Source organism: Erpetoichthys calabaricus, chromosome 2 (genome assembly GCF_900747795.2).
Source record: "Erpetoichthys calabaricus chromosome 2, fErpCal1.3, whole genome shotgun sequence".
Taxonomy (NCBI): Eukaryota; Metazoa; Chordata; class Cladistia; order Polypteriformes; family Polypteridae; genus Erpetoichthys; species Erpetoichthys calabaricus.
In genome coordinates this window covers 98,485,445-98,511,698 of record NC_041395.2, presented here as the reverse complement: position 1 = coordinate 98,511,698, position 26,254 = coordinate 98,485,445, and the positions used below count along the sequence as shown (strand labels likewise).

Below are 26,254 nucleotides of genomic sequence, written 5' to 3'. Positions count from 1 at the left end.
TTCACGGGTAGACTAAGCCTGTCCCAGTAAGGTCAAAACAGGAACCAATACGCACACGCCTGCATTCACAAACCTAAACGAACTCGTTTTTAGATTTGGACCGCAAACTATAAATTGTGTTACGAAAGATGATTTCAAGAATTGGTTCCTATTACCAGTTACAGAAATATATCTGGCGATTTCTTTAAATATATCACATATGCACATACATTCCAGTTATATTTAAATCTCAATTTATTTTTCCATTTTTCTCTATCTATCTATCTATCTATCTATCTATCTATCTATCTATCTATCTATCTATCTATCTATCTATAAAAGCATGTTTGCTATACAAATTAATACTTTATTTATTTTGGTTAGTGCTGCCTCACAGATTCAGCGTCCTAAATTTGCAACCCTCACTTATTCACTTACTATGGACATCTGAAAGTTCTCTCCGTGACTATGCGGTTTCGGGCTTCACCATTCAACATCCCAAAAGACATGCAGGTTCAGTTGATTGTTCACTTCTGTTGCCTTCCCTGCTGCCAAGGTACGCACTGACCTCCCTCACCCTCAGTTTGGTTTAACGGCTGTGACGATGTGATGTTCTGTTGTGTTACATTCTACTGTAAACCTTATGAGAAGGATCTAGGAGTCATAGTGGACTCATCACTATCAGTTACCAGTGTTTTAGAAGCCCTTAAGAAGTCTAACAGAATGTTAGGTTATGTAGTATGATGTGTAGAGAATAACTCAAAGGAGGTTATGCTTAAGCTTTATAATTCTGGAGTCGGGGTGCAGTTTTGGTCTCCAGGCTACAAAAAGACATAGAAGCACTAGAAAAAGCTCAGAGAACATGGTTGTGACAGAGTTGCAAACTTGTAAAAGGTAAACTTCTTCCAAACATTAGGAAGTTTCTTCACACAGAGAACCACAGACACATGGGATATGTTACCAAGTAGTGCGGTAGACAGTATGAGGACCTTCAAAACTCGACTTAATGTTATTTTGGAATATTTATGTGGATGGGATCTGAGAGCTTTGATGGGCTGTATGGCCTGTTCTTGTCTAAACTTTTCTAATGTTCTTATGTTCTATGGTAGGGCCATTGTTAGCTCTGCTGTCTCACAATGCAATCTCTGTGGAGTTTACACGTTCTCCTAATGTCTATGTGATATTTCCTCTTGCTGCTTAAAGTTTCCTCCATTACTCCTGACGCATGCAGCGCGGGTTAACTGGCATCCCTTAACTGTCCTTAAGTTTAATTGGTGACCTATCCAGGATTGGCTAATGCTTTGTGGACTTCAAAAAAAGTCTTTTAATCTCCCACTCCCAAAGCGTTATTCGGATTTAGAACAAAAACTTCATATAAATGAAGTACGTCGGCCCAACTGACATGCATTATTTGATGTGCTAGTAATAGTGACTGAATTGGTAAGGTTGTGGTTTCCAGTCCAACGACCTTGGTTACTGCGTCACAGTTTTTGCCGTCCTATGAATATCATTTAAGAATTTAAAAGATGTATGGCAAGATATAAGTATGCATGAATATGAATGTATCGTACAGGGGTTGCATTTCCAAGAATACTCGGGTCCATTTTTTGTTTCATAACTGGCGGCCTTGGCTCTCGTTCCCTGCGACCTTCTAATAGAAACAGCTGGTGTTTGAAAATGGATGGAAAGACTGCCGAACGAATGACAGACCTTATAGATTAAAACGATAAATTTCATTAAAGATGCAAGGCAAGCATAAACATCTCTTAACTATGGGATGCCAGCCGTGAAGGTGAAAAGCTGGTATTCAAGGTGAGGTGCCCGTTGCCAGGGTGTTAGGACCAAGTGGTTGATCGCTCACACCCCGTTTTTTGCTGCTCATGCCCGCTCCTCCTGCGCACGCGCACTGGTGTGAGTCTGGAGTCGGTGCAGCAGGACTGAGCAACACAGAGTAGAGCACAGCGCGCAGCATCCATCTAGCAGGTTGTCGGAAGAAGCAGGATACCTTTAAACAAGAACATGTTTCCCTGTGTACTGACATCTAAAATTTGCATAATAATAAATAATTGGCGCTTTGATTCGTCTACGAAAAACAACTGCTTGTGCATTCCGCGCTGTAATGAAACACGGGAAGACTGGTTTTAAAAGACAATGATATTGGAAGGTTAATATAAAGAAACAGTCGTTTTATTTTGGTAAATTTCGCACTATATTAAAAAAAAGAAACGCAAAAGAAGAGCAGCTTCAAGGCCGAACAATATGATCGAGTCCTCATGCGCACAATCACTGAAAAAACTGTTTGACTATTCTGTGAAATGTTGCTCTTAGTATCACACAGCACAAAAAAGGGTATCGATTTCGCAAACATCAAGAAGAAAGTAACGTACGGATCAGCGCCGAAAATCCTCTTGTAGACGGATTTACTGTTGTTCCTGCTGGCACCGTTTCTGCTTCGGTAGACTCAGAGAGCCACATAAGCGAGGAGGACACATAGGATACAGGTGACTTACTCACAAAAGAGCGAGGGGCAGAAGTAAAAGCAGAATTGCGAGGATGTGAGGAGGGGAGGCGAGCTGTTAATCCTCAGCGTCTCAGAGACAGGCGCTGTCCGTTCAGCACCCTTCTTGTCACCTTGCGTTGAATGTCACCAAATCTTTGAAAGAGCTCTGGCGAACGCGAGTCTGGGTGTACGGTGCCAGACACTGGCTCTCTGTTTTTTTTTGTTTTTTTTTTAATTTGTCCAGGAAAAATTGTGCTTTTACCAATCTAACACATTACTTTGGTGGGGGAGGGGCATTGTCCCCTCAAAGGCCACAGGCTGCCTCCACCTTTCTCCGAGTACTTTCATATGAAGTGCTAGAAGAGGAAAGACGATTTATCTATCTTGTGTCCTTCAGGTACTGGACTCCTGGAAACTGACAGGCCTCGCTTTTTGTTAATCGTTTTGTTTGTTTTCTCCTCTGTTCCTCATGTGCGCTCTGGATGTGTTTCCTTCTCCTTGTTCTCTTGCCGCGTTAGTTTTTTAATGCCTGAAACTCGTCCACGACATGCCTAAGAGACGAGATGGGCCAGGGCGACGAAAGCGATCGCATTGTGATAAACGTGGGAGGAACCAGACATCAGACTTACCGCAGCACCCTGCGCACCTTGCCCGGCACACGTTTAGCCTGGCTGGCAGAGCCTGACGCCCACAGCCATTTCGACTATGATCCTCGGATTGACGAGTTCTTCTTCGACCGCCACCCAGGCGTTTTTGCGCACATACTCAACTACTACAGGACCGGCAAGCTACACTGCCCGGCGGACGTTTGCGGTCCACTGTATGAAGAAGAACTTGCCTTTTGGGGCATTGACGAGACCGATGTGGAACCTTGTTGCTGGATGACCTATAGACAGCATCGGGACGCAGAAGAAGCTCTGGATAGTTTCGGCGGAGGGCCTGTGGATTTGGGGAGCAAGGATGGTGCCGATGGAGATGGCATGGGGGATTCAGGTGACGGCGAAGATGAGCTGGAAATGACCAAAAGACTGGCATTGGGGGACTCCCCCGATGCTAAATCTGGGGGGTTGTGGCGGCGCTGGCAACGGCGCGTTTGGGCACTATTCGAAGATCCATATTCTTCTAAATATGCAAGGGTAAGGAAAAGCAATTTATTCAATATCACTGTTACTGCGTGTGAATATAGTATGCAACTTTGCATAAGCATGATCACATTGGCAAAGTGACATGGGGGGGGGGGGGGGGGGGGGGGGGGGGGGGTGTTCTATGTGAAGATTTCCACTGGATGAGCGTTGGAGCGCATCCCTTTTCGGCGTGGATGATAGTCAAGAAATCAGATTGAGGGTCCATTTATTGATCTATTACTATGCAATCCCTGGAGGTCATGGCATTCAATCTGGCTTGCCATTCGGCAGCTCTGCAGGGCTCATTTTCTATTGAGCGTAAAGCACAGTAAAATGTTAGTATGCTATGGCATTACTTTTTCAAGCATCTGGTTTCAGCATTATTGTTGCATCGTGGTAAGGTCACTGAACTGTGATCTTTAACCTTGAAACGATATTGAATTAACAAGGATAGGCTGCACAGTTTCTTCACACTATATATATAACTGAACCCCTGCAATCGCATGTCCCAGCCCCCATTTAAACACACCCTCAAGGGGCTTCCAGTCTGATGATCTCTGCCTCTTAAGCGTGTTCTTTTAATCTATAAAAGAGGCCACTGAGGAAAGTGGCATTTATTTCACAGTAAGCAACGCCCCCTTCCAATTTTAAACCTGCTCGTGACTGAATAATTTGCTATCAGCCAGGTCACAAAAACTATAATAAGAAAAGAGTTATATTCTTTAATGTGGTAGTTAATTGCACTTTATTCCTGACGTTTACTGATTTAAAAAAATAAATGAAGCAAAGCAAATTCTTCCTCCGCCTCTTCGAGTGCAACAGCTAGCCATTTGGAGAGCTTTTTCAGAAAGCGCCAGATTTCTACAGAAAACGAGTTAAACAAAATATAGACATTTGACGTGCTTCAGGAAGCTTTTACAGTGATATAAACGGATATTTCCTGTACAGAATTGCTCATCTGATTTCCACAGTCATTTTTATTTTGATGTCGCATTTCCGAAATTCCGACCGATTTTTCCATCGACTCGTATTATTAGTCACAATCAGCGTAACAGCCGTTTCAATGCAAACGATCAGATTGCAATATTAAAATGGTGCCTTACTTACAAATTTTACACTGTCCTCTTGAAAAAAGTACACTTATAAAGATGATATGGAATGCTCAGCTAGAAATACGAAAAGTCTAAATATAATGTCCATTTATACGGGTGACATATAAACTACTGGGTAAAATATTGTTTACCACATAGTAATCTTGATTCGTTACGTGTCACAGCGATATGTTTTGCATACAAAACTGCAAATTAATAGATTACGTGAGGACTGGCAGTTGCGATACGCAGTTGTTCATGTCGCTCTATGGTGTAAAATAAATATACGTGCTATTTGTACACGGTGAATTGTGGCTATTTGGTGTTAATCATGGGACACAAGAATTGACCAGTTGGGTTCACGCTGCCAATGTAGGTTGAAATGTCTTCTGTGATGAATATTCCCGCTTTTTAAGGTCTTTGCCTTGGTTCTGTATAATCATGCGTATAGCCATTCATCGGCGATGCCAAGTTGGCCTGCTGGCGGAGCGTCGTGCACGCGCCCTGTCACATAATCTTGTATTCTTGCCCATTTACTTGCTTGTGGGGCACAATGAAGCTCCCAACAGACACGCAGTGTGGGTAAACAAAAAGGTCGTTCATAACATAATTGATTTACAGTAAGAGCACTATAAATACATCTGATCGTTGCATCTTACAATTTAGCTGAAAGAAAACGAGGAAAATTTACTGCGCACGTTCAAAGCGATCGACAAGACAACATTTAAAGAATTGGCGATTTTATGTGAGTTCACTCCATCCAAGCCGCCTCGGAGTTTATAGTACAAAATCGTTATCACGTAGCACGTTTCTAATTAAAATTAACCAGGGTTCGTATCTTTCAAGTCTAATGAGAAAAGATGCGGCATCGTATTTAATTAGAGTCATGTATTAAAAAAAAAATCCAAAGCTTTAAAGGGTGGCATTCTTAGCCTCTACAGTGTGCTGCCTATCACCTCTCATGCAAGGTGGCAAACAAGATATCCCCTTCCTCGAAGCTCTTCACTCGCCTACAAGCGCTGTCAACCTAAACACGTCTGACTAAATATGCATGTTCCAGTAGTACCATAAATATTTTTTAAATGGACAACAAAATTTACTGTGGATAAATCTGTTCCCAGATTTTACTGAAGTAATGTTTATTATGCCAAAAGAGCGCAATGCTTACCAAAACCTTGATGGATTCTGGCCGCCCTTCTACCGTACATAAGGAAGAAGAGTTTCAAAGCGGGGCTGAGAAGGTCACGTCTGGGGTTTAACCTAAACAGAAAAAAACTTACTGTGAGTAATCTAATCATTAAAGATATGACACTCCGTTTCAATAAATAACAAATAACTCGGTACAGATTAACAATACGGTTAAAAAAAAAAAAACTCCGTCTGTGCTTTCACTTTGTTCGTTTGGAAGAATTTATGGCTGACAGTTTTATTATGCCTTTCACTCTGTCAGGTCATTGGCATTTCCGTTGCAGTGTACCAGTCTTTACTCCAGTCTAGTTACAAATGAAATGAAAACGGCAATATAGCGCCCCCTAGCACCGATATCCACTTAAATTTGGGCAGAACACGAAAAACCTGTGCACTTCGCGTTTGATTGACATGACAGTCGTGAGATTTGAGAAAAAAACGATTTTAGATATAAACATCTGATCAAGTGATCAGAAAGAATGGGATTTTAAAATAGATCACAACTCTCATATAGCGGACAGGTGAGATAATTTTTAAAATTGTAGATAATATTTGAACTCTTTTACATATTTGTACTTTGAAAAGTGTAATTTAAATGAGTTTATTGGAGATTTCACTTCCCCCCTTTAAAACATTTGCGAGCTGTCAGCAGGGAACAGTTTTTCCAAATATTTGCAGAGTACATTAGCGTTGAATTTCTTATTAAAGTCTCTGTGACACCACTAAAAGTAGGTCAGACGCAAAACATTTAACATCCTATAATTGACTAAGAAGGTAAACTAGGGCAGCCAGGAGTCCCCATAATCAGTTTCGAGGATTTTTAAATGCTGAAATGTACTTTAATTAGATAAACCTTGAAGTCCAGGCCAACTGGAAATAAATACAATACACCAACCAACAGTACAAGAAAACCTGACATTTTAATCTCGGCCATACAAACACAGTGACCACAAACGGAGGAATACTCAATCGGGTCTTATTTATCAATGGATATTTTGCTGTTGTCTTCAGATGAGTTTTATGGTTGCTTCAAATCTGTGGGAGAAACCTTCAATCCTGATATGCAATCTTTAAAAATGAACAGGTATATAACCTCACGGAGGGAACAGATCAATAGCAGTGGAATGTGGATTTCCAGTCACAACGTTTAGCTGATGTAGGTTTACATCCTCTGTAACTCTGAAACATACTCATAAAACCATAGGCATAAAAAGAGAAGCAGGATAAATGCATTTAGAGACAAAATATTATTCAAACGTTTTAAATCACATATGGCCAATCTGTTGACCTGCTTAGTACAAACAGATAGCAACTGTTAGCAACTGATAGCAACTAAGCTATTTTCATACAGACGAGAACGAATAATGCATATTCTATAAATATTAATTCATATAGATCCTCTTTACAAACTTATATTATTTCTGTGGGTCATCATATCCATTTGTCTTGAACATGTTAATGCACTTATGTAGATCTTTCTGAGAGTAACAAAAATGACGTAACCATTATAAGTTACATACTGTATGTATATATTATATATATATATATATATATTATATATATATATATATATATATATATATATATATATATATATGTTACTTTGTTTACTGTAGTGCAAAACAAGTTACTTAAACAAAATAAGGGAAAGTGTGACCTTCAAACAAGGTACTATTATAATCTATCTATCTATCTATCTATCTATCTATCTATCTATCTATCTATCTATCTATCTATCTATCTATCTATCTGTCTGTCTGTCTGTCTGTCTGTCTGTCTGTCTGTCTGTCTAACACGGTAAGCGGATGCAACATTAGACATTATAGATGATGTCAATTAGATTTAGTTTATCCTAAACTTTGTGCACACTCCGCCCTGTTTGTCCGATCAAGGACTGTAAAGAAGCTTGGCACTGTCTTTAAAGTTCAACGGATGTTCGCTGTAACGTTTCAAGGGCAAAGATGTTTTCAAAAATCATTCCATAGCCTGTACGGCGTTTGGAGAAGTTTAATAATGTAATTGCGTTGTAGGAGTGTGCAGCGGGTGGAGACAGAGGTGCCTGGAAATATGACCAATGACAGCTGTCCCCGGAGGGACGTGGACTGAATTTTAACTAGCGCCGCAGAGGTGAACTCCTTCCTCAAGGTTGAAACTCTTGAAGCTAAAATGCATTTGCGCGGTCGGGAAGCGTTTCGAGGGGCGGGGTGGAAGAGCGCGGGGAGCGTCTGCGTTTTTACGCACACCAAACGCACGGGGAATTTTATATGTGCCACCGATTGTTGATGCATGGTTTGTAAAATATAATAAGGTTACATGTACATGGCAAATGACTAGCGGATGAGAGGTTACGCCTTAGGGGATCCATCTGTGTCGAAAATGAATAGAAATTCGGCCGCGTTGCATAAAGCCTCCATGCGCGCACACAGCCTCACGCACTGTAGCGCCTCGGCACCCCACATCACCGACGCGCTCAACTTCTCTGTATCTGCGATAAATGTAAAGTTAAAAGACCATTTCGACGTTTATTTTAGATTGGGTCATTCGCTGTCGCAAATGATAAAGAGAACAATCAATGAATTAGCATCAGTTGATGCCGTAATGACCGTTTTGGGGAAGCTGACTGCCATAAATAAAATAAGGCAGAAATCGAATATACTGTATGTATATGTGGGGCGTGGCGATCTTGCACACCTAAAATTGCAATCTTCGCAGTTCCGCAGGTGAAAATCTCAACACTATGTATTTGGCGTTATTGGTCCCCAGTTACAGGTGGGTAAAGCGCAGGGACTTTCTCGAATGGGTTAGTGATGACGCCCAAACATTTTGAAATGTCCTTTGGGTAACTGTGAAACAAATGATGTCGTGAGAGGTCTAGCATTTCGACATTTTTGAAAAGACATTTCAGAAAGAGATGAAAGAAACCTGCAGAAGCCACTTATGGCTGCTATTGTACAGTCCTATTTATTTTGCATGTATACATTTCCTTTTCTTATTCTTTACCATTTCCAAACTGCATGTTTTGTATTTCTGCTCTGGTTCTCTAATCCCTTTTCCCCACTGTTTTTTCCTCGGGATATAGTCTCTTATCATAAGCCCACAAAACACTGCAATTATCAGTATTCAGAAGGATAGAAGCATCTTGTCAGAAAAAAACAGCCAATCAGAACACAGAAGAATCCATTAAGAGCATACTGAATATTCAGCTGATCTTTTCACTTGTAATTTCAAATTAGCTTCAAACACACACACTGCTTGAATTATTTAGATGCTACAATTCAAATTTTAGTAAAAATAAAAATAAAAACGAGAACTTCTCGTGTGGTGCTGATGCTGGCTGACATAGTAAGGCATCTTTGGCAGCATCCCATTCTCTTTTATTTCGCTCTGGGTCTTGATACAGGTTTCCATGGAAACTAGACTGGAGCTAAAAGAGAACTAATTAATGCTTTTTCCAACAGAAGGTGTTGGAAATGTGTGTCTTTTTTTAAGGTTTTGGGAAATATGTGTCATTCCAAAGCTGCAAAATGGTAAAAACAGTGATAAGCTGCTAATTCTAGGAATGAATATGAAGGGTAAGCAGGTCACTGGTTTTGTTTAAGGTCTGTTTGGTCGTACAGAATAAGACAAGGTCAACAGTCTCGTGATTAGGCAGAGCATTGCAGATCTAGAAAGAAAAAAAAAATAGCATATTTTCCACTGCACTTCCCAAGTGCATTGTCACAATTAAAGAAAGGAGAGCAGCTGATTTAAGTTGGATCAGACAGCAGTCCCTTCTGGGCTTTCGCTAGAGAACATGGGAAGATGCTTCACTGATCTTTCTTTCTTTCTTTCTTTCTTTCTTTCTTTCTTTCTTTCTTTCTTTCTTTCTTTCTTTCTTTCTTTCTTTCAGAAAGAATAAAGTGGTGCTCCTCCACAATGATAAAGCTGCCTCAGTGGGTCTATGCACTTTTGATTTAAAGTCTTGCCCTGTTCTCCTTGTGTAATATCTACATTGCATTTTACTTTAATTAGTATGTTAGGAATTCTTCACTAGCTATGACTTTCAGCGTAATATCATTTATAAATATAGGGCCAGTGCTAGCTGCCTTGCCGTCACGTGTCTGAAACATAAGTGGCATTAAGGTGACTTGGCTTAGACAGGAGGGAGTACCTTAAAAATTTCCAACCACAAAATCACAGTACCTCTTTACAAGGAGAGATGGCAGCAAGTACCCCTTACACTTAGCAAAGCAGAGAATACATAGCCACAATGGTAATTTTCTGATTTTAAACCTTTCTGTCAATGGGTCCCATGATGATGTAACAAAAGATGGCATCTCTCCACAAACAAAATGACGTTAAGAAGAAAAAATAGCAAAAAATGCTTGATTATTAAAAAAAGGACACAAGTGACAACACAATACCAAGAAATAACAACACAAAACCACTGCTGTTTAGCTGGTTTGTCCTGAACTGGTCTTAAACCCTTACCTTTAGGGTGGGGTGGCTTCCCCACTTACCCACCTACTACGTACTCTTTCTCACTTCCTATGTCTCTCTGTCTGTCTCTCTCACAAGCTTTTGCCACATATATTTTTCTCAAACCCTAATCTATTACTCACAGGTGTCCTTTATGGCCAACCACCAGAATCTCTTGCATTGATAATGGTGACTCTTTTTAGGTTACATAATACTCAAATAACCCTTGTACTTCTGGGTGTAATCACATCGTTATGCCTCAGTAGAGCTTAAAGAACTGGATCTCCCTAGCTGCCCACTTACGTAATGGAAGAAAATGATTCCACCATTTCCACTATGAATTGAGCACTTTCTAGTCACAAGGGTATCCTTTAACCTCCAGTCAGACCCCCACAGCACCTATCTACACTCTAAAGAGAAACATTGACCTTTACCTTCTTAAACAGGCATCCGTCTGCACCATCAAAATATCAGGAGTTCTTGCAACCTCTTGCCAGTCTTCTCACTCTAAACAGACTGTTGGGCTATTTGCCCATTTGTCTCCTGGGGAACATTACATCTGGTGCTTAACTTTCTCTTCTGCTGTGGTTTATCTTCCCATTGCCCTACAAGGGCACCATATATAATGGGGTCTCCTCCCACAGCAACCCCTTACCAAACTGGCACTAACCTAATTTTTCCAGTGTGGTTCTCTTGAATGCATTTTCTCTGTCCTGTGTCAGCCTGGTTTGTGAACCTGTACTTTGCAATTACTTGTCAGCCAGTCACTCCTTTAAATGGCTCCAAAACAGTGAAGTGAAATGGATTAGTGAAACACAGGTAGTCATCCTTTCACTACTGGGTCACACAGTGTCTTGTGCAGTACAAAATACAGAGTGATAAAGTAGCTTATATCAGACAAATGTTAAAAGGTAATTAATAATCAATTTGTCAATACTGTTGGCAGACAGTAATTTCCTAGCCAGAACCTTTCAAAAAGGGACCATTCAAACATATAATGTGTAGGTGATTCTTACATTTCAAACATAGAATTTAAATCAGGCAACCTCAATTGATTCACTGACAGTTCCATCTCACACTGGCAGCTCAACTCATACAATTAAATCTCAGCTTTTTTAGGTCTGTTTGCATAAAATGTGATGAGCGCCTACTGCAATTGTCATGTTGGTCTGCCTGTCCACGTGTCTGTCTGGCTGAAACAGCTCGGGGTCCCAGTGGACTGATTTTGTTGAAATCTGGCATACTTGTTCTTCTAGGAAACATGTTGGGAAAGTTTCATTTTTATTGAGATATTTTTTATTGAGATATATTGGATAGTGTTCGCTGTATACATTTTGAAATTTCAGAGCTTCCCGTTGAACAGCATTGGCAGAAATGTTCTGTGTTGACTTCGTTTACAGATTTGTTGACAGATCTTCCTTGAGAGAAGTTACTTCAACTACAGTGCATCTGGAAAGTATTCACAGCGCATCACTTTTTCCACATTTTGTTATGTTACAGCCTTATTCCAAAATGGATTCAGTTCATTTTTTTCTCACAATTCTACACACAACACCCCATAATGACAACGTGAAAAAAGTTTACTTGAGGTTTTTGCAAATTTATTAAAAATAAAAAAACTAAGAAATCACATGTACATAAGTATTCACAGCCTTTGCTCAATACTTTGTCGATTCACCTTTGGCAGCAATTACAGCCTCAAGTCTTTTTTAATATGATGCCACAAGCTTGGCACACCTATCCTTGGCCAGTTTCGCCCATTCCTCTTTGCAGCACCTCTCAAGCTCCATCAGGTTGGATAGGAAGCGTCGGTGCACAGCCATTTTAAGATCTCTCTAGAGATGTTCAATCGGATTCAAGTCTGGGCTCTGGCTGGGCCACTCAAGGACATTCACAGAGTTGTCCTGAAGCCACTCCTTTGATATCTTGGCTGTGTGCTTAGGGTCGTTGTCCTGCTGAAAGATGAACCGTCGCCGCAGTCTGAGGTCAAGAGTGCTGTGGAGCAGGTTTTCATCCAGGATGTCTCTGTACATTGCTGCAGTCATCTTTCCCTTTATCCTGACTAGTATCCCAGTTCCTGCCGCTGAAAAACATCCCCACAGCATGATGCTGCCACCACCATGCTTCACTGTAGGGATGGTGCCAGGTTTCCTCCAAACATGATGCCTGGCGTTCACACCAAAGAGTTCAATCTTTGTCTCATCAGACCAGAGAATTTTCTTTCTCATTGCTCTGAGAGTCCTTCAGGTGCCTTTTGGCAAACTCCAGGCATCCTGCCATGTGCCTTTGTGGCTTCCGTCTGGCCACTCTACCATAAAGACCTGATTGGTGGATTGCTGCAGAGATGGTTGTCCTTCTGGAAGGTTGTCCTCTCTCCACAGAGGACCTCTGGAGCTCTGACAGAGTGACCATCGCGTTCTTGGTCACCTCCCTGACTAAGGCCCTTCTCCCCCGATCGCTCAGTTTAGATGGCCAGCCAGCTCTAGGGAGAGTCCTGGTGGTTTCGAACTTCTTCCACTTACAGATGATGGAGCTCACTGTGCTCATTGGGACCTTCAAAGCAGCAGAAAGTTTTCTGTAACCTTCCCCAGGTTTGTGCCTTGAGACAATCCTGTCTCGGAGGTCTACAGACAATTCCTTTGACTTCATGCTTGGTTTGTGCTCTGACATGAACTGTCAACTGTGGGACCTTATATAGACAGGTGTGTGCCTTTCCAAATCATGTCCAGTCAACTTAATTTACCACAGGTGGGCTCCAATTAAGCAGCAGAAACATCTCAAGGATGATCAGGGGAAACAGGATGCACCTGAGCTCAATTTTGAGCTTCACGGCAAAGGCTGTGAATACTTATGTACATGTGCTTTCTCAATTTTTTTATTTTTAATAAATTTGCAAAAACCTCAAGTAAACTTTTTTCACGTTGTCATTATGGGGTGTTGTGTGTAGAATTCTGAGGAAAAAAATGAATTTAATCCATTTTGGAATAAGGCTGTAACATAACAAAATGTGGAAAAAGTGATGCGCTGTGAATACTTTCCGGATGCACTGTAGTTTGTCTTTTTTCCTCTTTTACTAGTCAACAGCCTTCCCTGAAGGCCAAAATGATCCATAACACAAGTTAGCTAAGTGTTGGAAGAGGCATGCATAAGCAAGCTGCTTGAGATATCTTAATCATAAAAGTAAACAAAAAATGTAAGCAGAAATTAATTATACAAACATCACTTTGCTAGCACAGAGTGAACAAATATGCATTATCTGCACATTATAACAATTCACTTTTTCCCTCACAATATAATTTGTCAGCAAAGCGCCAGACCTGCTCTCCATCACGGTCAGAAGCAATGAGCAATTTTACCTGGAGATTTTAAATGTTCATTGAGTATGTCTTTCAAAAATGCTATTACTAAGAAGTTTGACATACTGTACAATTAGCCATCGACCCTTCACAACCAACAAGTAACTGTAGCACATCAGTCAATGCCATTTTTATATCACTTGAAATGGAATCTGCTCTCTATATTCGGATTACCTTTTAGCTACTCAATACTGTAAAATACTGTGAAAAAGCCAAAATTACATTTTGTTACCACTGCTATTTTTGAATATAATTTATTGGTGCCAAAATATTCATTAAGCAAACATGATTACTGATTTTTGAAGAAATAACTAAAAACATTTAAAACACTCCAGTCAGTTAAGTAACTCCCCAAATGCACCTGAATGTTATGCCATGTAGAAGTTGTTGGTTACGTCGCTGACTCTGAGAGCAGAGAGCTGCAAGATGATTGAGTTTTCAAAGGCACTTGGAATCATTAAGCTACCGACATCTTCGTTTCCTGTCAACGTTTACCTGAAGAAATTTGCTGTAAAGGACATAAGGATGTACACAGTAAATCACCAGTGTTAAATTAACACTTAAGGTGTATATGCAGTTTTTCAGCGTTACTTTAACACAGTGGCGATTTTGCTGTGTTAATGGGAGTGCTGAATGAGCCTGTGAAGCTCACATGGTTCTTTTCAAGAATAGCTCTATTGGGTATTTAGATCTCATCAGATCAATAAACCACATGTGGGCCATGTTAGGATCCAGCACTTCAAATAGTATAGTGAAGCACAAAGGAAAGAATGGTTTGTGTTCAATGCCTGTTTATCCAATGGTAATGATCAATCAATCAATTGATACTTGATATAATTCCTTTCACATTGCATATCATTACAGGGTAGTTTAGAAAGCAAACAAAACTACAATTCAAACTAACAAGATAAATTACACAATCAATAAATCACTGATAAATTAAAAGGAAGCAGACTTAATGGCTAATAACAAAGTGTTTTAAGTGTTTTTTGATATGCTTGATTGGAAACAATATGACCATATGTTATTGATAAACCAGGCAACATCATTAGTTGGCAAGATGACATGTAATAATATATTTTAGTGTGCACAGTGTGCATGTTTGCTGCTCTGTTTGTTATTTTTTTCTCTATGCTACTTCCAGTAATACTTGGTCAGCTGATAATTATAGTGTGTTTTGCAAATCAATATAAACAGAGAGACATGAGTACTTCTTTGGGACATTTGCTATTCTCATGTCCTGATATTCCTTTCTATGAACAGCAATACGAGAGACACAGTAGAAGAAAAAGGATTTGTACATTTTAGTTTTATGATGTAAGTTCACCCATCCATCCATCAAACTGTATGAGTTTAACGAGTGGTAGGTCAGTGAACTTTGGCTTTACATGCAAACAGTACACAAAAGCACTGCAGAAGAACATTTGGACTTACATACAGACAATTTTGAGTTGAAATTCATCCTACATAAAATATGAAAAACATAGAGTGCAAGATTGGTGACAATGAGATAACAATCTTAGGAACTAGTACCTATCACAAAGAATTAGAGGTCATTGAGCTTAGCTGGAGTCCCCACTAAAAAAAATGCTTCTTTTTTTTAATTTTATTGATTTTATTGTAATCATTCCAAACAAACAGATAAATTTTTACACAAATAGGATTGAAAACAAATCTAAAAAATCCTTCTAAGTCGAAAATTAGTGGGCATGGTGTGGACAATAGGCTTTGTTGTATCTAAGGTGCTTTCAGGAGTGATCTTTATTTAGAGATGGTCATTATCACTATATGAGGGAGCAATGTATAAGAAACAGGCCATGGGGAATATGAATCCGGTCTTTAATTTTTTCTTAGATTCTGAACATAAGTAGAATTTTAGGAGCTGGTGGCCATTAAGAAATGGTTTCTTCAATAAGCAAGACAACAACCACATTAAAGGTTAGAAATACAGTGCACAGATATTATAATTTAATTACAGTAAAAGTTCCATGAGAAACCCATCCATCCATCCATTATCCAACCCGCTGAATCCATACACAGGGTCATGGGGGTCTGCTGGAGCCAATCCCAGCCAACACAGGGCACAAGGCAGGGAACCAATCCTGGGCAGGGTGCCAACCCACCGCAGTCCATGAGAAACCCCCCCTTTATTTTTCTAAACCAGCGTGGTCCTGGTCAGAGTGAATGGGGAGACAGGGTTAGGCTTCCTTTCATCAAACACAAGGCAGGAGCTATACTATGAAGGGAAAACTGAGACAGAATGCAGCAGAGAATAGTCCTCATGTCCTGAAAGCACACGTGTATGAAGTTAAGTGCACTGTATCATTTACAGTTGGGAAGAAGTAATGGGGCTTGGGATGAAATAAAGTGCACTATTCACGAAAGCCAGACCTTAGTACCTCTCAAAACAAAGTGCACCTTTCCAAAGCAGCAAAATTTGGAACCTTTTTTTTCTGTCAGAGGAGATTTCATGGTGAGGTATGTGATATAGTTTTCCAATAGCTCCGTGGTGACAGGACTGCCTTAATAATAATGAAGTGATTATTTTTATTACAAGTTAACTGCTGTTTAAAGATGTTTGTTTCCAGAAATTCACCATAAAGATAGATCACATGCCACCCATTCCTCCTACAGACATCACACTAGACTGCAATTTTTCCATTCACTCTCTGTTTTCAGTCCTGCAGCTTTTGCTTCTTTGCGTTGCCATAGCAATCTGAGAGGCCATAACAAAACGCAAGACTGCACCCAATCTGAAGCAAATGTGCCAGCTGGCTCTTTCATTTTATTAAAGCAGTTGGTTTTACACATTGTTCCTTTCAACATAAAGTTGTGCAGCCTGTCCCTAGTTTCTGATTTAATTTCTTTTTTTTATCTTTCAGGGATTGTTTTTTGCTGTTATAAACACTTCAGTTTTTTTCAATATGCATGTTTGCATCATTATTATATTTCATGAAAAATTACAGACACTGAAAACACAGCAAGTAAATGGAAGAGGCCTACAGTTCTACTCAGTCTAATAAGGCTTGTCCTTTAAATTTAATTTGTTTGGTTTATCATTTAGACCTTCTAAGGCCATGCACTTCAAGTATCTGGCACCAATCCCTGAGAAAAGGAATACATTTGAACATTGTTCAGAAATTACGATGAGAGCCATCCAGGGTCCAACAGGATGAAACATAACTGAGCCAAAAGAAACAACACAGACGCAACAGCCTTGTCTGATCAGATAAACTATCTACAGATTTCCAAAAAAAAAATAAAACTTAGGTTAACTGGCTATTCTAAATGGGTCCAGTGTTAATGTGTGTGACAGTCTCTAAAAGTGTGCTCAGTAATGGAATGGCATTCTGTTCCTGACTACTTGCGGCCCTAAATTTGAATAAGCACCTTCAGTGAACTTGTGCTGGGGAAGTAAACATCCAAGACACATCCTTTGTGCACTTTGTTTCTTTTGACAAAGTCTTCATTGAACATCATCCCTTTGCAGCAGTCTTCCAGTTTGGAACATTTCTAGCTGCTGAACCTTTCTCTCTTCCCCTTTTTCAGAACAATTTTTATAATATAACAAGCATATCACACATGGTACCCTTCCTCAACAAGTCAAACTTCTTCTATACCCTACTAAAAACGATTCATTGTAATTTACTAATATTGAATTATCTTGTCTGATACTTTATCTTGTTTTGTGCCCTAATTAATTCTAACATTCCTGAAGTTGATGCACTCTGTAAAAGTCACATTTTTTAAATTAAGGCTGAATGAAGAAGATTGTGGTGGATATGATGGAGCAACCTCTTATTATCCATCAATCCATTATCCAACCCGCTATATCTACAGGGTCACGGGGGTCTGCTGGAGCCAATCCCAGCCAGCACAGGGCATTAGGCAGGAAACAAACCCTGGGCAGGGCAACAGCCCACCACAAAGTGCACACACACCCCCACACACACACCAAGCACACACTAGGGACAATTTAGAATCGCCATCTTTGGACTGTGGGAGGAAACCAGAGCACCCGGAGGAAACCCACGCAGACACATAGAGAACATGCACACTCTACGCAGGGAGGACCCGGGAAGTGAACCCAGGTCTCCTAACTGCGAGGCAGCAGCGCTAGCCACTGTGCCACCATGCTGCCCACCTCTTATTATGTAAAACAAAAAGATTACATGAACTTCTCCTTGCTAGGATTAGTGCAAAAGTAATAGTGGAGAAACTGCACTTCCTTTGCTGGAAAGATAAAACAGAAGATGTTATGGGCTTCTTTGAAATTTTATGCACCTTAACAGGAACATATCAATTAAGATGAATGAGCAAAAAATGTTTTATAGATTTCTCATTGTCAAAAGAACTTGAAGGAATAGAAATCCATCTCTAGAAAGAAATTTTGTAGATGCAGTCTTTTCGTAGATTTATCTTTATCACGAGGTCTTAAAAGAACAGCCAATGGGTATCTTTAGAGTAATAACTTGTATGTTCACCATGTACATATGAGGTCTTGCAGCTGCATCAATAACAGAAAACTTTCTAGGAAAAGCACACATGTACAGTATATTTCTGAATAAATTGTACTTGAAAAGATTAACCAGTGTCATGAGATCTTATATTGATAAAATATACTGTATATGTACCATGAGATTCTAAAGAAGCAGCCATCTATATATTAATATACAGTAACTATGTTACATCTGACTAGTAACCAGAATGACTTAACAATCAGTTTAGAACATTAGAACCATTTTAATGAGAACAGGATATTCTGCCTGACAACGTTTGCTAATCCAATTCACATAATTTCTCAAAAACAGCAGTGAGTTGAGTTCTGAAGGTCCCTAAAGTCCAATTATCAATCCCACTAGTTGACAATTTATTCCATGTGTCTATGATTTACTGCGTGTAAAATTTTTTAACATTTACCTGTAATATGTTTTTTATGTGTGTTCCTGTAATTTTGTTTAAAATAACAGATGAGATCTACTCTATTAATTCCTTAAATTCCACTTACTGTATTCTGTTTCCTTAAACTGAAACGATTAATCTGTTTCAATCTTTTTCCACAAGTCATACATTGCATTCCTGGAATCAGCCTAGTTACTCTTCTCTAGACTTTTTCTAACACTTCTATAATTTTTCTAGCATAGAGTCCAAACCTGTGCACAGAACTCCAGGGGCCTCCTGTATAAAACCTTTCTTAGATTCCATAATAATACTTTGCTTATGCTAGAAAATCAACAATGGTGTAAGCACCAAACAAACTGAATTTATAAAACCATTCATACACCAGATCTCAGGCCAAGTTCCTTCATACATCCCACATTAACATGCGCTCATGTGCTCACTTTCAGCCACTCCCTGTCACCTCCTACAAGTAACAATTTATTACCTTAAAAATGGCACTTTGAATATTCATGATCTAATAACCATATTAATTTGACAATGTTTTTGAGTAACTACTTTAATTTTAAACTATGTAAGAACAGAGGAAACAAAACTCAGTGAATGTGAACTTGAGGCAATATTGACATTTGGCAAAGTTTGAGGAGTAGCCAGGGCAGCCTGCTCCCCCTATATGGACGCACATATGTTACTAAAGATAGTCTCAAATTAAGGGTATTTTATTCTCAGTTTTTAAGACCTCGGTTAATGTAAATGTGTTAATAATCAATTAATTAGGCAGATGGTGATGCAGCAGTGGCACTGTTGCCTTGTAGAAGGACTCTGGGGGTCACGTCCCTGGTGCTCCCTGTATGAGGTTTGCACATGGGTCCCTGTGTTTGTTCTGATGTCTTCCCACAGTCCAAAGACATGCAGGTTATGTGGCCCGACAATACTGAATCACCCCCTGATGTATGTGTTTGTGAGTGTTTGTGTGTGTTCACCCTGCAACGGCTATTGCTGGTGCTAGGGATGTTCCTGCCTGCACCAATTGATTGCCAGGATGGGCTCCAACTGCCCGCTGCTCTAAATAAGCAGTTTTACAGGATGGATGGGTCAATGAATACTATAACCTGACCTGTCCTAAGCAACTTTCTGACATGTCACCAGTTCTTAAAACAGAGAAATACAATTTCAATCACAGATTAGCTCACTGTTTCAGGTTTACCTTGAAGGAGATTATTTCAACTTTTGAATATGTTGTATTCTATATTTTCTTCTTTTACATGCCTGATAGATGCTCATGTTGGCAACCAGATCGTCAGTAGTCAGCAATGAGCAATTAAATGATGGCTTACCACTGTGACAAAATATTTAAAAAACAAAAATATGATACCTCTCTCTTTGATGGTGCAAATATATAATAGAAAACTTTCTAATCAGTTAACTATGCCACAACAGAATTTTACGCAATGCATACATTTTTTAACTTCTTAAAATAAGAAAGTACTTATTGCGCCGCAATTAAAATAAATGGACAAACAAACTTAAAAACACAAAGTTTTCTGTCACTTAATTATTGTTAATGGTGTTTGTGTCCTTTTTCATCATAGTGACTGACTTATAAGCTGATTTAGATACCCTACAGCTGTCCTCTTGGAGTTGTGTGGTGAACTGCAGCCTACATTACAGAGAACATCACACAGGGATCATACAATCCCTACTCCGTTACAGATTTAGAATAACCAGGTTTAGAAAATGAATGGATAGATGAATGGACAGACATCAGAATGTGACTGACGTATCATTGAAATGCACTTTGAAATGCTCGTTCTTGTTCAGTTCATTATCCTGCTGCCTACATACTAAAACGCCAATACCAGAAGGTCTGTGTAGGACTTACAAATGGTTGAAACATTCTGTAACTTTAAGTCAATTTTCATACCATGTTTGTGTTTTGAAAATCCAAACTTTTGCGTAAGAAATAGCTTATGTTTCGGAGTGTAAACATTTTTTTATACATGGGGCCTCTAATGAAGCCTCACCAGTGCATTATTTAATAATAATAATAATAATAATACATTTTATTTATATACTGTAGCACCTTTCCCATGCTCAAGGCACTTTACAGAGTTTAAGAAAGAATGGCAGGGTATACAGTACATAGCATTGTACTAAACCAGATAAATAAATAAAGAAGAGAAACATAGTAAGTTCAGTAATTTAGCTTAAGAATAACTTTCATTGACGTACATTCTATAAATTGTGCTATATAACTGAATAACTATTGGTCTACTTAATGGGACAGTAACAACACCACTATGACTCCTAGGCCTTTCTCATAAAGTGTACATTCAAGTTTCAAACTTGCCATCATACATTTAAATCTAACATTTTTAATCTATGTGTAATACCTTACATTTTTATGCACATTAAATGTAATCTTTTCTTAAATTCTGTCAATGTCCTTCTGTTATGATTTAGCTTATTCAACATAATCTTTCCTTCTGTCTAGTTTAGTATAATCAGCAGAGTTTAAATAATAATTATATGTACCTTTCTGGTAGTATGCTTGTTGTTTCCTCATATAATTCCAATATATTATTGAAATGTGATCTCTCCCTCCAAACCTATGCTGTTTAACAAGACACCTGTTCTTTCCATGTGATGCTTAGTTCTTTCCTGAATTATTACTTCCATCAGTTTACCTCTGAAAAATATGAAAAATGCTAAGCTTACTGGCCTGTGTTTACTCGGATCAGCATGATCTTCCATTTTACACAACAGAATACTATTTAATAGCTTCCATTTCTCAGGGATTTCCACAACATGCAATGATTTTCGAAAAATACTCAATGAGGGTTCATATGTGTACTTAATAATCTCCTTAACCAATCTAGAGTGTATGTATTCTTGATGATTTTTTTATTTCAGCCTTTCCAATCCAAGAAGCATTTTTGCCTCTGCAATTTCCAAATCGCTCAGTAATTTACATATTTGTTAAGTGTGCTTTTTAGTTTAAGGTTCAAGGAATACAAAGAATAGTCAGTCAGTCAGTCCCCAACCCGCTATATCCCAACACAGGGGTCTGCTGGAGACAATCCCAGCCAGCACAGGGCACAAGGCAGGAAACAAACCTCGGGTAAGGCGCCAGCCCACCGCAAGACACACACACCAAGCACACACTAGGGACAATTTAGGATTGCCAGTGCACCTAACCTGCATGTCTTTGGACTGTGGGAGGAAACCCACGCAGGCACAGGGAGAACATGCAAACTCCATGCAGGGAGGACCCAGAAGTGAACCTGAGTCTCCTTACTACGAGGCAGCAGCACTAACACTGTGCCACCGTGCTGCCCTACAAAGAACAGGAAAAGTATAATTTTATCACTGTGTTAATCTGGAATCACAATCCTTAGTTAGAAGAAGAATAAATATCATTTACCATAATAGAGAGAATATAGAATATAAATATATATATACAGTGCATTCGGAAAGTATTCACAGCGCATCACTTTTTCCACATTTTGTTATGTTACAGCCTTATTCCAAAATGGATTAAATTCATTTTTTTCCTCAGAATTCTACACACAACACCCCATAATGAAAACATGAAAAAAGTTTACTTGAGGTTTTTGCAAATTTATTAAAAATAAAAAAATTGAGAAAGCACATGTACATAAGTATTCACAGCCATTGCCATGAAGCTCAAAACTGAGCTCAGGTGCGTCCTGTTTCCCCTGATCATCCTTGAGATGTTTCTGCAGTTTAATTGGAGTCCACCTGTGGTAAATTCAGTTGACTGGACATGATTTGGAAAGGCACACACCTGTCTATATAAGGTCCCACAGTTGACAGTTCATGTCAAAGCACAAACCAAGCATGAAGTCAAAGGAATTGTCTGTAGACCTCCGAGACAGGATTGTCTCGAGGCACATATCTGGGGAAGGTTACAAAAAATTTCTGCTGCTTTGAAGGTCCCAATGAGCACAGTGAGCTCCATCATCCGTAAGTGGAAGAAGTTCGAAACCACCAGGACTCTTCCTAGAGCTGGCCGGCCATCTAAACTGAGCGATCGGGGGAGAAGGGCCTTAGTCAGAGAGGTGACCAAGAACCCGATGGTCACTCTGTCAGAGCTCTAGAGGTCCTCTGTGGAGAGAGGAGAACCTTCCAGAAGGTCAACCATCTCTGCAGCAATCCACCAATCAGGCCTGTATGGTAGAGTGGCCAGACGGAAGCCACTCCTTAGTAAAAGGCACATGGCAGCCCACCTGGAGTTTGCCAAAAGGCACCTGAAGGACTCTCAGACCATGAGAAAGAAAATTCTCTGGTCTGATGAGACAAAGATTGAACTCTTTGGTGTGAATGCCAGGCGTCACGTTTGGAGGAAACTAGGCACCGCTCATCACCAGGCCAATACCATCCCTATAGTGAAGCATGGTGGTGGCAGCATCATGCTCTGGGGATGTTTTTCAGAAGCAGGGACTGGGAGACTAGTCAGGATAAAGGGAAGAATGACTGCAGCAATGTACAGAGACATCCTGGATGAAAACCTGCTCCAGAGCGCTCTTGACCTCAGACTGGGGCGACGGTTCATCTTTTAGCAGGACAACAACCCTAAACACATAGCCAAGATATCAAAGGAGTGGCTTCTGGACAACTCTGTGAATGTCCTTGAGTGGTCCAGCCAGAGCCCAGACTTGAATCCGATTGAACATCTCTGGAGAGATCTTAAAATGGCTGTGCACCGACGCTTCCCATCCAACCTGATGGAGCTTGAGAGGTGCTGCAAAGAAGAATGGGCGAAACTGGCCAAGGATAGGTGTGCCAAGCTTGTGGCATCATATTCAAATAGACTTGAGGCTGTAATTGCTGCCAAAGGTGCATCGACAAAGTATTGAGCAAAGGCTGTGAATACTTATGTTCATGTGATTTCTCAGTTTTTTTTATTTTAAATGAATTTGCAAAAACCTCAAGTAAACTTTTTTCACGTTGTCATTATGGGGTGTTGTGTGCAGAATTCTGAGGAAAAAAATGAATTTTATCCATTTTGGAATAAGGCTGTAACATAACAAAATGTGGAAAAAGTGATGCGCTGTGAATACTTTCTGGATGCACTGTATATATATATATATATATATATATATATATATATATATATATATATATATATATATATAATATATATATATATGCAGTAGATTTATGATGCTACATAGTAATAAAATACAACAGAGTTTTGTAAACAATAGGTGTAACCCAAAATAACTTAATAATTCCTAATCAAAAAGCATTTGCAAAACAATATTAAGTTAAAAGTTAAGATTCCAAGAGGTCATCTTAAACAAACCGCTTGGGCAGCTGTCCCATTTATGAATCCATCCATCCATCCATTATCCATCCATCCATCCATCCATTTTCCAACCCGCTGAATCCAAACAGGGTCACGGGGGTCTGCTGGAGCCAATCCCAGCCAACACAGGGCACAAGGCAGGGAACCAATCCCGGGCAGGGTGCCAACCCACCGCAGCCATCCATTATCCAACCCGTTATATCCTAATACAGGGTCACAGGGGTCTGCTGGAGCCAATCCCAGCCAACACAGGACGCAAGGCAGGAAACAAACCCCGGGCAGAGAGCCAGCCCACCGCAGCAATTATGAATCATTGTGCTAAAATATATTAACTATATTTGTGTGAGATTTATTCTAAATGGCACCAACTGACCTCTAAATTATTGACAAAGACATTATTTGAATTAACATCTGACACCAGCTACTGTTGCATTATTCATAATTTTGAACAGGTTTATCAAAACTCCAGTGAGGTTCTGATTGCATACTTTGATTCAACACCAAACAAGCTAGTTCAGAAGTATGTCTGCTTTCATATCACCAGTGTTTGTTTAAATATTCCTTTATGTTCTTGTTGTTTTAGGCACACTAGAATTATGCATCTTAGGCATACCCTTTCTAGGCTTATATTCAACACACATTAAGATCTACAGTATGCATACATACCCTAACACCTTAGTTGTCAGTTTATTTAATTCTATATGGCCTATTCTGGACAATAATGACTCTACTTGATGGTCATGTCTTTTTCACATAGTTTGTTTTCTATTGCAAATCTCGCAATGGTGTTCATCTGTCCAATATTTTTCTTGATTCATATAAACTTCATGCTCATTGAAATCAAACTTAATTTGTCACATACCAAACTGTAGTGGAGTTATTATTTCTAGGTCCATCTATAATTATTTCTTCTAGGTTTTCTGTTAATCTTTCCACTTTAGTTTAACCTTCTAATGTAACCTAATTGCCTCCAACCTTATATAAGTAACATAACATAACATAACATAACATAACATAACATAACATACCTTCCTTGTCAAATGTAGGATTCTACAATGCTAGAGTCATTCCAATAGCATTGGGTGCAAATCAGGATCCAATCGTGGAAATACTGCAAGTCCATCACAATGCTCTTTAAAACACAAATTTTTTGTCATCTTAACTTAAAATGCATTGCTTGGGGATATGCAAGGTATAGAGTAACTAGGAAAGAATGTGTGAACACCATACAGAAAAGATTCAGAAAAAGATAACTCACACCAGGCAGCTTAACACATCCTAAACTTCTATCCTCTGCAATTTGATGATTTCTTGTGGGTTACCTTATTGAAAGGCTTTTTTATTTTCAAAGTAAATAATGTTTTTATTGCTTTATCACAATATTTCAACATCTCTGTGATACTGTATGTAAATCTATGTTGACTATCACATTACATCCGTACTGGATAATTTCCTTTCTAACTTGTCTTTTTGAAAGGTTCCACTATTTTGCAAGTAAGTGCCACTACTTAGAAATGTAACCATGAATGTGTCTCACTGAGATAATTTTCTGATGCTGGCTCTTCACCTACACATTCACTGTTTGCACTTTTCTTTCAAATGGGGATTGGATTTAAGTGAGCACAGAGGCCTTGTGCTACTATGAGAAGAATAATTTAGCTAGAAACAATGTCTGAAGGCTGAACTGAGAATATGCCACAGGCAATGACACAACACTGACATATTACAGATCAAGCTAAGAATAAAATAAATAAGTGGATGAAGTTTTAGTCACGCACATTGAGCCAGTAGAAAGAATCTCAAAGAATGTCAAGGGAAAAACATTAACTATATATATATATATATATATATATATATATATATATATATATATATATATATATATATATATATATATATATATATATATATATATATATACAGGGCGACACAGTGGCGCAGTGGGTAGCAGTTCGCTTCCCGGGTCCTCCCTGCGTGGAGTTTGCATGTTCTCCCCGTGTCTGCCTGGGTTGCCTCCGGGTGCTCCGGTTTCCTCCCACAGTCCAAAGACATGCAGGTTAGGTGCATTGGCGATTCTAAATTGTCCCTAGTGTGTGCTTGGTGTGTGTGTGTGCATGCCTTGCAGTGGACTGGCACCTTGCCCGAGGTTTGTTTCCCGCTCTGCGCCCTGTGTTGGCTGGGATTGGCTCCAGCAGACCCCCGTGACCCTGTAGTTAGGATATAGCGGGTTGCATAATAGACGGATGAATATATATATAGGGCGACACAGTGGCGCAGTGGGTAGCAGTTCGCTTCCCGGGTCCTCCCTGCGTGGAGTTTGCATGTTC

The 26,254-nt window shown here is 39.5% G+C and overlaps 1 protein-coding gene across 2 annotated transcripts in view; it reads left to right on the top strand.

The window, feature by feature from the left end:
* The first annotated feature begins 1,897 nt into the window (after window positions 1–1,897).
* LOC114646166 (potassium voltage-gated channel subfamily C member 1) overlaps window positions 1,898–26,254 on the top strand; it is a 174,626-nt gene continuing 150,269 nt past the window's right edge. The window contains exon 1 of one of the 2 annotated variants that reach the window (XM_051923201.1): window positions 1,898–3,615. In XM_051923201.1, the coding sequence (XP_051779161.1) occupies window positions 3,043–3,615 (573 nt within the window). In that variant the 5' untranslated portion in view covers window positions 1,898–3,042. The remainder of the gene's footprint in view (window positions 3,616–26,254) is intronic. The other variant, XM_028794192.2, reaches the window with a different exon arrangement.